This window comes from Camelina sativa, chromosome 18, assembly GCF_000633955.1.
Source record: "Camelina sativa cultivar DH55 chromosome 18, Cs, whole genome shotgun sequence".
Taxonomy (NCBI): domain Eukaryota; kingdom Viridiplantae; phylum Streptophyta; class Magnoliopsida; order Brassicales; family Brassicaceae; genus Camelina; species Camelina sativa.
Window position 1 is genome coordinate 10236414 of NC_025702.1, and position 12657 is coordinate 10249070.

The following is a 12657-nucleotide window of genomic DNA, read 5'->3' on the forward strand; positions in this document are numbered from 1 at the left end:
GCCATATAAGTTTATCCGGAGAAAAAATACGAGAAAGATAGGTATTAATAAGGTAATTGTGATCTTCATTTCTGATACCAGCTGTAAGTTTAACAGAGTCCCAAAAGCTATAATTACCCTTGAAAGATATAAGATCTGTTAGTGAGAAAACTGTATTTGGTTCAAGGTTGGCCATGCCTCTAGGGGAGGAGTAGCCGTTAATTTGAAGGATTTTGTTTTATGGCATTATATAAATAGAATAGAGATTCAGTATTGCTAGGATGTGTTTTAATCTATCTTGTAGTTGTCCTGGTACTCGTGGTCCAAATGTTATCAAGGATTTGGAAGTGTTTATCTTCTGCCCATAATAATATTCATAAACATCAAAAGTCTCTTTTATCAACTTGCAAATTTCGAGCGTTTTCTTGACAAAAGAAAAGAGAATGTCATCTGCAAATTGTAAGTGAGTGATGGGGGGTACTCTGTTTCCAATTTGTACTTCATGTATATCACCCGACTCCACTCGAGTTCGAATAAGATGACTCATAATATCTGCACACAGTATAAAAATGTATGGGGAGAATGGGTCTCCTTTCCGTATACCTCTTTCAAGAACAACCAATCGATGTGGAGCACCATTTATTAAGATGGAATAACTTACAGATCGAACTAACGTCATGATCCAATCAATCTATTATTTGGAGAAATTCCATTATACTCTATCATAAGCCTTGGTTTTTAAAGAGTGCATTACTTCATGGGCAATCATAACATTATCTGTTATCAATCTTCTTGGAATAAAGGCTGCTTGTGTATCTGATACAATAGCATTCAAGTGTTTCTTTAGCCTATTGACCAGACATTTAGAAATTATTTTGTATAATACATTGCAAAGAGCAATTGATCTATCGTGAGATAGAGTAGTTGGTTTATCTATCTTTGGTATCATGCATATGTTTGTGTGATTGATACCTGATTTCATGTATGCATTGTCAAAGAAATCTTTCACTTTTTGGATTATGTCTGTGCCAATTATATCCTAGTAGTCTTTGTAAAAACGAGCCATTAATCCATCTAGTCCTGGCGCTATGTCATCCCCAATGGTAGTTATGGCATCTTATATCTCCTTTGATGTAAAGTCTCCGGTAAGATCATTATTAATTCTTATGATACCGCAGCAGGGAAGTCGCCAAATTCGATTAGAAACACTAGAACTCTGCTCGAAGTATAAACATCAGAGAAATATGACTCAACATGATCACCTGTCTCCTGATTATCAGAATGAACCTTATTGTTTCCATCTTGAATACTAGAAATCATATTTCCGGCATATCTAGTTTTAGTGCTGGCATGGAAATAGGCTGTATTTCGAACACTAAGATGTAACCATTTATTTCTGCCTTTTATTTGCCACTAGTATTCTTCATCACGGTATGCCTTGCTAAGTTTTCTTTGTAATCGAGGAATTTGACTTCTATGATTTTTATTCACATTTTCCCTCTTTACTGAATTAAGATTTGCAGAGTGTTGCCCTTTAGCCAATTCTCTACGGCAAGCATTTATTTGATCACAAATAGAGTAATAATCTTTGTGAGAACAAGAGTTCCAACCACTGGTAACAATCTGTTCAACATTTTCTATTTGAGTTAATCTCCTATCAAAACAGAAAGGTTTGATTATAGTTTTGCTTGGAGAGGATATGGTTGTAAAAATAGGTTTTTGGTCAGAACCATCAAACTCCAGGAATTCAGATTTTGCAAAGGGAAAAAGGGCAGCTCATTCTTTGTTGACCATAACTCTATCCAAAAAGCATTTAACAATATAATTTCTTTTCACACCCACCCAAAAAAATCTATCCCCCTTAGCTTTCAGATCAACCATATCACAAACGGAGATCATGTGTCTAAACTTTCTAAAAGTCCATTCTTCTCTCTAGGTCCTCCTATCTTCTCCCAATTACTAATTATCTCTTTAAAATCCCTTGAAAGCATCTAAGGACCAGTTCTAGATGTACCCAAATTCTCAAAGTATTCCCAAAACAAGTGTCGTTGGCTTTGGTTTGGATTTTCATACACACCAGAAATATAGAAGGTAATATTATTAAAATTGATATGGACATCAATTATACGTTCATCTTGATACAATCTGGATAACGTTACATTGTTTGACCACATCATTGCCAAACCACCACTCCAGCCATGGGGGGGGGGGTTCAATAATAACGTTTTAAATCCTAAAACTGAAGCAAAATCACAAACAACAGAACAAACATTCAAAGTTTCACACAAGAAAAAAACATGTGGTTTTACTATATTACATAAATGCCCAAGGAGACGACTCTCATGAAGGCATTGGGGGTACCGGACCCGCGGCTCCGTCCATTTCTATACCGCTACAAGATCCTTCTGACTCCATTCTGCCCTTCTTACATATCTGACTCAAGACTGTCAGATCTTCTTCTGCTTCACATTGTTGGTAGTAGAGTTCCAACGAACCCTTCTTCCGTTTGTTGTATCCTAAACCACCATTGATTGCCAATATTATCATCCCCCTTATTCTCAAGATTCTTTCCTTTTCCAAACTTCATTAAGAGGTAGTGGAGTCTCTCTGCAGTAAGTTTCGTATCTTCAAAAACATTTGGGAGAGAAGAATCATCTGAGGATTCCGTGATGATGAATTCTCTGTTCGCGGTGAGAATTGCAGACCAGATATTTGTCTGTCTGGAGTAAAGTCCTGCATGGTGTTGGGTTCAGGGACATAGGCCTCTGGATTCTCTTGGTTATTGTGGTCAAACTCATCAGGATCTTCACCGCCGTCACCATCTTCTTTCTGTGGATCGTCGTCATTTGTGGATACTCAAAGGTGAAGGGACATTCTTTCAAATCATGTGACAAAGATCCATATTTAGAGCAGAAATTCCTAAGTCGTTTATAGCGGAAGTTGAGAGTTTACTACCAGCGAATTGGAAATTCCTTTGAAAGCGAAGAAGCATGTCGATACTCCAATTGATACAGATTCTCACAAATTCAACAAGATTTGCATTCTCATTAAATTCCACTATAATAACAAGACGAAGTTTCTTGCCAATGTAGTTCACCATTGCAGTCGTTAAATACTGAACTAGATACCCCTTACTTGAATCTAGAAGGGTATGGATTTCATTGTCTCCTCAATGATGTTTGGATACCAACGATGGATTGTGAGCATCCAATCGTTAAAAGTTCATGGACCACGGCGGAACACCAAATTGAGGGTTTTCTCATATTTGAAGAAGAATATATCTTTATCATTCCCTAGAACTCTCCCACGGCAGGACTCCATGAAACCCCAAAATTTTTGGCATTTCGCCCATGATAGCGCGAACGTGTTGCTCTTTCGGATTCAATACAGAGACTATTAGAGAGTAACGATTCACTTTTGTGGCTTGACCACATAATTTCTGGTTGGAGGGAAATTGGAGCATCATTGATTTCCAAATCAAGATTCTGCAGTGTTTTCCTTATGTTAGCTGTTTGTTCTATGGAGACTGTCAGAAAAGAGAAACAGGAATTGTGTAAGGATTAAACACACCATGATCGATTATAATTAGGGATCCATGACGATTTTTTCCGACGATTATCAATCGTAAAAATCGGAAAACAAAAACTATCAACAGATAAATGTAATAGACAAAAACCGCCAAACTCATAGAAATTGTTAGAATTTGTCGGAAAAAACTCTAAATCGGAGAAAGTAGGGGACAATTTAGAAATCTATCATCGCTCAAAAAATCGTCCTCCTGAGAGAGAAACATATTTTTCAGCTTTTTTTCTGTTTATTGGTCTAAAAGAGTAAAAAGGCTTTCAATATTCATTTATAGAAAAAACAAAGTCATAAATATGAAACACGAAAAAACTGTCATTTATCCATTAAACATACATATTTAAATAATTTCATTATATAATTCATTATGCAGTTTATATTATACAATTATACAATACTATTGATGAGAGTTTAATCTATACATAAAGTCAATCACCACCACTCGATTAACTTACAGAATTAGCCAATTTGTGAACGTTGGCTAAATTTTGAGATATTAAAACTAAATTTGGTAGGTGTGTTAAAATGTTTTAAATTGAAAATGATACAATAACACAACCTTAGTATATATATATATATATATATAAACTGATGAATTAAATTTTGAATACTTTAAAGAGTTTATTATACAAATAAAGTAGCATTTACATAATTCATAAGTTTAAGCATATGTATATATCTGTGGTTTCATTTAAAATTTTATAATATATGAAAGAATTGTTTGGTGTTAAAATGAAGGGTGAATTAGTGTAATAACCAAAACTGAAAATATATTTAAGAATATAGCACATTAATTCAATAAATTAAGTATATGACATAAGGGGTAGGGAAAATGACCAATGGAGAGGGTGTTGATGGTTTGGAGGAGGAGGAGGTGGTGGTGGAGGGTGGCCGGCGGAGGTGGCCGGAGGTGGTTTCTGGCGGATGTGGCCGGAGGTGTTTTCCGGCGACGGTGGTGGCCAGAGGTGTTTTCCGGTGGCAGTGGTGGCCAGAGGTGGTTTCCGGTGGATGTGGTCGGAGATGTTTTCCGGCGGTAGTGGCCGGAGGTAGTTTCCGGCGGTGATCGCCGGAGGTGGTGGTCGGCGGTATTCTCCGGAGATGGTAGACGGCGGTGAGGCTGGAGGTGGTGGTAAAGAGTGGTGATAGAGAGTGATAAAAAAGGGGCTAATATTGTAATTATTATAGAAAATACAGATTATATTACTTTTATATGGTTATAATAGCTACTGAATGAATTATAATTTTTTTTGAGTCGTGCAATTCCCCTAAAATGAATTCAATATGCTGATAATGTTTTATTTTCTAATTTAAAAATATAATGCATTTAATATAAATTAAAAAAATTTGTTTGGATGATATATATATAATTTTGGTAAGTAAATATATTTAGTAATTAGTATTTGGAATTTGAAAGTTTGGAAAGAAAGATAGCAGAGGTTAAATATTTCCAAAAATACCGCTCTAGATGATATTTTTAGAAACAACACTAATTGTTACCATTCGTTATTATACTCACCACTCCATATTCATAACTCTCACTCTCACCACATCAAGACAATGGCTCTGGTGCTGCCACCATCAAAGATAAACTAGACAAAACTCCAAAACTCAATAACTGAAATCCCCCTCAAGTTCTTTAGTACAAAACCCAATAAACCAAAGCGATTCAGTGTTGTTCTACTTACACAGATCCACAACTGATTCTTGCTCTGCTCCTATCTTTCTTTTGTAAAAATTCTTCTCTTATCCATTGAGTTTTCTCAATTTATTAATATATTATATATGTAAAAAAACACTTATATATATATATATATTATTAGTTGGGGGAGAGCTTGCCTGGTGTCGCCTTCTTCTCTCTCTAAGACTTGTGCTTAATTCACGGACATGTGAGGATACTTGCTTTTGCCTCATCAAAGGCCATGTTATAGCTATTTTACTTATCTCTTCTCTTCTGAGCCCTCAACTCAAATCTTCAGAGATACAACAAATCAAGAAAGTGATAAACCAAAAAAGAACAGGACAAGTCTTTTTGGTGTTTCAGATTACAGAGAGAGAGAGATCAGTAAAAAAAAAATGTGGCTGCTTTGTGCCCTCCTGATTCAAGGTTTGAAGTAATCTGAGTACATGGATTCTTGAACTGGATTCAGAATGGAACACAAATGGCAAATTGATCCTCAGCTTCTCTTTGTTGGACCAAAGATTGGTGAAGGAGCTCATGCCAAAGTCTATGAGGGAAAGTAAGCTCCTTTCTTCTTCTTCTTCTTTCTCATTTTCTGGATTTGATTTAGTTTCACTCTTAGTTCAGCTGATGAAAAGTTTGGATTTTGATTTGTGGGTAAGTGAAGTTTAGTGTTTCTTCTATATGGGTATGAAGAGAGTGCTTGTTTGGTAGACTCATTCTATCTAGATTTGCCTAGTTAAATTGTTGAAATTGGCTATGCAAAAGTTGTGTTTTTTTTTAGTAATGGATCTCAACTGTTTTTTGGTTGGTACGATCTGTAAACAGATACAAGAATCAAACAGTTGCTATAAAGATAGTTCACAGAGGAGAAACACCAGAAGAGATTGCAAAGAGGGATTCAAGATTCCTAAGAGAAGTAGAAATGCTCTCACGAGTCCAACACAAGAATTTAGTCAAGGTTCTGTTTTCTTCTTTTGAGATCTATGGCTGCTGCTTTTGTCTTTTGCTTATTGTTTTTATCAGTAATGGTTTAACATGAGTCATTTGTTCTCTGAATCACAGTTCATTGGTGCTTGCAAGGAGCCTGTAATGGTGATAGTTACTGAACTTCTTCAAGGCGGTACACTGCGTAAATATCTGTTAAACTTGAGACCTGCGTGTTTGGAGACCCGTGTGGCCATTGGTTTTGCGCTTGATATTGCTCGTGGTATGGAATGCTTGCATTCCCATGGGATCATTCACCGTGATCTCAAACCTGGTAAAAAATTTACCGTTCTTTTTCTCTTTAATGATCTGCTTAAAATATTTGCAAAACAACACCTTGTTTCATGGAAACCACATGCTCATCAGATCTCAATCACAAAGAATCTTTCTTTCTTTTTTAATTGTCTGACACCACACACGCTTCAAGTTCTTTTAATATTCTTCTGGTTAGGATTAGATTTAGATCTTTAAGTGTTGGTGGAGACCTTACTTTCAGAAGATGGTGTTAAAGGAGGAGGATCTTTTCTTCTGTTTTGCAGAGAACTTGCTTTTAACTGCAGACCACAAAACAGTAAAACTAGCAGACTTTGGATTAGCAAGAGAAGAGTCATTGACTGAGATGATGACGGCTGAGACAGGAACGTACCGATGGATGGCGCCTGAGGTACTTTATTATTGAAAATTTTGTTAATTTATCATGCTTCTCTTTGGTTACTTAAAGACAATCTTGATGGGATATTACAGTTGTACAGCACGGTAACACTTCGGTTGGGAGAGAAGAAGCATTACAACCACAAAGTCGACGCATATAGCTTTGCAATCGTTCTGTGGGAGCTTTTACACAATAAATTGCCTTTTGAGGGAATGTCGAACCTCCAAGCAGCATATGCAGCAGCCTTTAAAGTGTGTAACACTCTCTTGTTTTGCTTCTTTTAGCTAAACATTACTCTCTTTGTTTTGACATATATGCCTTCTACAGAATGTGAGACCAAGCGCGGAGAGCTTACCAGAGGAGTTGGGGGACATTGTAACATCATGTTGGAATGAGGATCCTAATGCTCGGCCCAACTTCACACATATCATTGAGTTGCTACTTAACTATCTCTCTAAGGTTGGATCTCCGATATCTGCGATTCCACAACGGATTCTTGCTTCGAAGAATACACTATTGCCACCGGATTCTCCTGGAACTAGCTCTTTGATGGCTAAGCTTGATGAATGTGGGGAAACTCCAAAGGCCAAAAGTGAAGACAAACGAAAAGGTTTGTTTTTCTGCTTCAATCAATGTTATTAACGTTTAAATCACAGAGAGAGTGGTTTAGGACCAAAGATTTGGTAGACATCACTCAAATTTATTGATGTAATAACGTCTTCCCCATCCCAGATAAACTCTATGAATTTAGCAAAATGTTCATTTATATAAATAAAATAGTTATGCAATTGAAATGAATTAAAAGTAGAAGTAAAGTAAAACTATCTTAATGAGGCTCAGGAAATAAGAAAGTTTGTACTTGTGTTAAATCAGTATACCCTTTTGTATTTTTCTATCTCTTCTCTTAGGGATCCCCTTCTCTTATCAACACTCGAGGATTAATTAAGTCAACTCTTCATCTTCCACTCTTTTTAATTTTTTTGGGTATCATTTTGATGTCGAACTTTTGAAACGGTAAACCAAAGTTTGATATCTCAAATGCTACCAAACAAGTGAATGGTTATGTGGTGCGTAAGGATGAAACTAGAAAACAACATAGGAAGAAAAAAAACAAAAAAAGAAAAACTGAAAAGTCAGGAGGGATCAGGTTACCAAGTCAAATACACAATCAATCTCTCCAAGGTCTCAAACAAATGTCAAATTTTTATTATAAAAAAAAAAAAAAAAATTCTAGTTATAGTACTATATTGATCCATCCAAAGGTCTCGGAGGTAAGCGTCCTTCTCAAGCCACATCAATGGGAGTTTTACTGTCAATTCTACAAAACACAAAGAGACCAAAGAAACAACTATTGAGTCATGTAAAACCATTTAAAGTTGTTATCAACAAAATTTTATCTTGTTGAAAACTTACACTGCATGCCAAAGCTTTACTCGATCTTCTCTCCCTCAATGCAGTGGAATTTTCATTTTTCTCCCCTATCAACCGCATTGGCCTTTTCCTCAGCCTCCAGAAGAATCTTAATACATTTCATCTACAAGAAAACGCAACCGGAGTAAGTTTGGGTCTAAACCGGCGTAAAACTTTCTATAAATTAACCACATGCAAAGGGCAGATCGATTGATGGTTAGTGTCAACATTTGCTAGAAATGATTGTGTAAGTAACAAACTTGTAAAGTGAAGCGGAAGCTGCTAATCCTAGTTTGTAAGACCGTAAAAAGAGCCTTTAGAGAGCTCTGCGGATCCTGACACTGATAAATAAAACAAAAAAAAAAAAAACAAACATGAGATTCAATGTCAGGATTAGCCCTCGAATATCGATTACTATATTTACCTCCATTATTTTCTGAATTTGAGGGTTCTCCAAATTGTACTGTTTTTTGTCAAACTCAGTGATGCTACCGTGTTGATTCCATGCGACTGGAATAGATCTCTGAAGCTCCTTAGCTAACTGGATAAATCTAGGAACCGTATCAACTTTCTCAGCCGATGATTCCACCATGTTTTCTTCTTTCTAAAACAAAACAAATAAACCCAGTCAACTAGAAGAATATATCCAAGCGTTGGATTCAGTTACTGAAAAAAAAAAAAAAGGGAATTACATCGATAACACTGGGACTGGGAGAATCTAAAGCATTGGATTCAAGAAGCCCATGCATATCCTTCGAATCAACTGCGGAAGCATGGTTCAATCAATCAATCGAAAAAACTGAGATAAACAACAATCGGATATGACTCAAGCTCGATCGGGAGATACCTGAACCTGAAGGAGAAAGAGATTGCTCCATCGGATGAATAGAAACCCTAAAACAAAAATCAAAATAAACCAAACAACACAGGAATTAGGGAAGATTATCGGAATCGAGTCATGATCTAAAGGAAAAAAAAAATAACAAAATCAAATGCGCTGAGGCGATACCTCAATCAATCGAAGCTAACGAGGAAGATGGAGATTGCAGTGGAAAGAAACAAAATCTCAAAAAGCCCCAAAGAAAAAAGGGTTATAACTTGTTCCGCTTCCTTTTTCTTGATTTAGTACTATCAAATTACAATGGGCTCAGATACCTCTTTCATATTTCATATTTTCATAATCATAAACCACCCCAAATTATATTTGCAGCATTTTTCCTGATTACTATGCTCTCTTTTTTTTAAATACCCACTTTTGAAGCCTATTTTCAAAGATATCTTTTTTTTTTTTTTTACAAATCACTAAATTATACTCCCTCCATTTTATAATATAAAATATTTAGAGAAGTATTTTTGTTTCATAATATAGGATGTTTCCAACTTTCTTTGCAACTTTTATATTAAATTTATATTTTATATTATATAGACTTGTTTATGACTGGTTAAACTTTTTAAAAATAACTATTTACTAATATGCGTGTATTTATAAAGTCTTTTTTTTTTAAATTGTAAATTCGTTAATATCCTTGTAAATCTTTAAAAACCTATTTAAAAAAAAAATAAAACCCTTGTAAATCCTTTCAAAACCTTAGAAAATTTCTTGGAAAATTTTTTAGAACCCTTTAAAAACACTTGTAAATCCTTTTTAAAACTGTTGAAAAACTCCTGTAAAATTTAGTGAACCGCCAAAAACAAATTTTGGCTGTTGGAATTTCGTTTCGCGGAAAATTTTAATTTTTCATTTTATTGATTTAAATATTTTTCAAATAGAGGTAACAATAGCAATAAAAATTAAAAGAGGAAAAAATGAAAATGACACAAGAAGACATTTTTGAAAAGAGCTATCAACAAAAAAGTATTTCTAATAATTTCTATTATATTTCTTGTAACTTTATCTTTATTTTCCAAAAAAAATGCAAATCAACTATACAAAATTAAAAACAGTACATACTATAATTATATATGTATTTTCTAAAAATATTTACAGTCACATATATTAAAAATTTTAAATTGTAAAAATGGACTTGAGTTATTAATCACTAGAATTTCGATTTGATATATTATTAATCAAAGTTTTAAAATTTGAAGGTGGTGATGACATGTTATATTATGTAATTTTTGAATTTGTGAAATTGATCTGTATTTTTGGAGATCTTATTATATAAACTTTGATGACAAAATTACTAATTAACAAGATCGTGACACGTATCAATTATCTCATTCATGTTGAAAAATGTCAATTCATTATTAATATTTTAAAAAAAAAAATGTAAAAATTCAAAAGCTAATCTAAAAAGATTTTATATAAAAGTAAATAGATAAAATAAAACCTATTTTTATTTAAAATCTAATTATAAGATAAATTATATATATATATACCATAAAATTCAAAATATAATATTGTTTACTTATTTTAATTTTAAGTTGCTATATTACAAGAAAAAGATTACTTTTTCTATAAGATAAGAAAAATGATTGTGAAAATTATACAATTAATTATTGTATCTAAAAAATGTAAATACTCACCTTTACATAAAGAAAAAAATTGTTGAAGTAAAAAAAAAAAAATAGATCGTCTCATATTTTTTTCACCAATCAAATAATTTATTCAAAAGACTGCTATTGTAATATATATGATATGAGTATGTAAGATTAATGTATGAGTTTTTGTAACTATAAAAATGTTAAAGTGAAGAGAGACATATAATAGATTATTTAATGTGTTCATAAAGACAATGTGTTGGTAGTAGTTAAGACTAAAGAGTATATTTTAACAGTAAAATATATTTGTGTGTACAAATAAATTTTTACTGGTAATGTAGACAGTAGATTTGTAAATGGATATACATTTTTGTATTATAGCAAAAAAAAACAACTATTTTCTATAACTAGAAGTTTATCTCTTTACTTTTATACATTGTTTTTACTTACGAAAATAATTAAATATATATTCTTTGTTAAATTTTTAATTTAACTTTAATACTTTTGAACTCATATACAACTATTTTCTTTAACTAAAAGTTGTTCAACCAAACAATAAATTAAAAGGAATTTCCTCGGTTAGTTGCCCAAGCAAGAGGGAATGGGTTTACAAATGAAACTTCAAACATAAGAGAATGCAAAGCACGTGACCTGGACACCAATCTTGAATGCACATTGGTCGCATTCCAAGAACTATCAATCTGAAGAAACCTGGACATCCGAGGACGGAGATGGAGCCGACATGACCGCCGTAGAAGATAGCGCCTTTTCCCAGGCTAACTTATCGCCCAAAGCCTGAGCAATTATATCATTCGTCTCGATCTCTAAACCTTTTTTTTTTTCTTTTATGACCTTCCAGATTGTCCATAAAAATCATATTAATTGAAGAAGTTGATCAGGATCACCTTGTTGAGAGACATCCCTCCAGAAAACAAAATCCAAATTTGAGTACATCGACTCATATGGAAAGCCTCTGATAAATCCCAAACTTCCCACGAGTGAGGGCATTCAAAAAAATATAACTAATAGTCTCAACCGCAGAGTCGCACCTTTTATACCAGACATTTACATTGGACAACTCGGTGTATCTATTTACTTTTATATATAGTTTTTATTTACTAAAAATACTTATTTTATATTCTTTGTTAAATTTTATTTTATTTTAAAAACTCTAAACCTGCACATCGGACGGATCCTAATCTAGTAAAGGATAAAATTACAAGAAAAAAAAAAGAATTGGCGATGTTTTTGTTTGTAGAAAACACTAAAAAGAAAGATGTGTTAATTAGATTTATTATTACACAACTGATTACGGCTGTAGCTTTAGGGTCCAATGGTAACCGCGGTTTTGGTTGTGCGGAGAAAGCGGTATTACAGTGCGGTACGGTTCAACTGCGATACGTGCAAGAAAAATATATTTGCGGGACAAGTGCGGTTTGTACAAAATAAGCGGTACAGAATAATGTTTGATTGGTGAAAACAAAATTGCGGTTTTAGAATAAGCGGTACAAAATAATAAATAATTAATATAATTGTAAATTACTAATTGTTTTGTGTTAATGAAAAATATTTCAAACCTTAAATACAAAATAATATTCTAAACTATTATGTAGATATATTTAATGCAAAACTAAAAACATTATTTACAATTTATTAACATTGTGCTATTTATAACATATGTGAATTTATTATTATTTGTAATTTATTATTATTATTTATTTTGTAATTTATAATATATAATCATTTACATTAACCTTTATACTTTTAATCCATTAAATTATTTATCCAACATATTTTCCATGATTTTATTTGACAAAAATTATTATTTGTAAATTATTAAAATTCTGTAGTTATGTCCTACATATTTGAATTAATTATTATTTAATTT

The 12657-nt window shown here is 33.2% G+C and overlaps 2 protein-coding genes across 3 annotated transcripts; one reads left to right on the plus strand and one right to left on the minus strand.

Moving 5' to 3' along the window:
* Window positions 5166-7672, plus strand: LOC104761008 (serine/threonine-protein kinase HT1-like). The gene is made up of 6 exons (XM_010484023.2): window positions 5166-5798; window positions 6068-6200; window positions 6305-6500; window positions 6766-6890; window positions 6971-7129; window positions 7206-7672. Exons 1-6 carry the CDS (start codon window positions 5710-5712, stop codon window positions 7518-7520), a joined length of 1017 nt encoding a protein of 338 aa, XP_010482325.1. The 5' UTR covers window positions 5166-5709; the 3' UTR covers window positions 7521-7672.
* Window positions 7918-9616, minus strand: LOC104761009. 2 transcript variants are annotated; one of them, XM_010484025.2, is made up of 7 exons: window positions 9298-9616; window positions 9142-9182; window positions 8981-9051; window positions 8713-8892; window positions 8549-8629; window positions 8292-8412; window positions 7918-8196 (listed from the first exon to the last, which is right to left on the minus strand). In XM_010484025.2, the coding sequence occupies exons 2-6, from the start codon at window positions 9164-9166 to the stop codon at window positions 8344-8346; spliced, it is 426 nt and encodes a 141-aa protein (XP_010482327.1). In that variant the 5' UTR covers window positions 9167-9182; window positions 9298-9616; the 3' UTR covers window positions 7918-8196; window positions 8292-8343. The 2 variants fall into 2 exon arrangements, with proteins under 2 accessions (XP_010482327.1, XP_010482326.1); XM_010484024.2 differs by having other exon boundaries at window positions 9136-9182; window positions 9298-9615.

Coding starts and splice junctions, on each gene's coding strand:
- LOC104761008 (XM_010484023.2), top strand. CDS start 5,710: ATGGAACACAAATGGCAAATTGATCCTCAGCTTCTCTTTGTTGGACCA. Junction 5,799..6,067: donor GCCAAAGTCTATGAGGGAAA/GTAAGCTCCTTT, acceptor ATCTGTAAACAG/ATACAAGAATCAAACAGTTG. Junction 6,501..6,765: donor TCACCGTGATCTCAAACCTG/GTAAAAAATTTA, acceptor TCTGTTTTGCAG/AGAACTTGCTTTTAACTGCA.
- LOC104761009 (XM_010484024.2), bottom strand. CDS start 9,166: ATGGAGCAATCTCTTTCTCCTTCAGGTTCAG. Junction 8,893..8,980: donor CCAGTCCCAGTGTTATCGAT/GTAATTCCCTTT, acceptor GTTTTGTTTTAG/AAAGAAGAAAACATGGTGGA. Junction 8,630..8,712: donor AAATTCAGAAAATAATGGAG/GTAAATATAGTA, acceptor TTTATTTATCAG/TGTCAGGATCCGCAGAGCTC.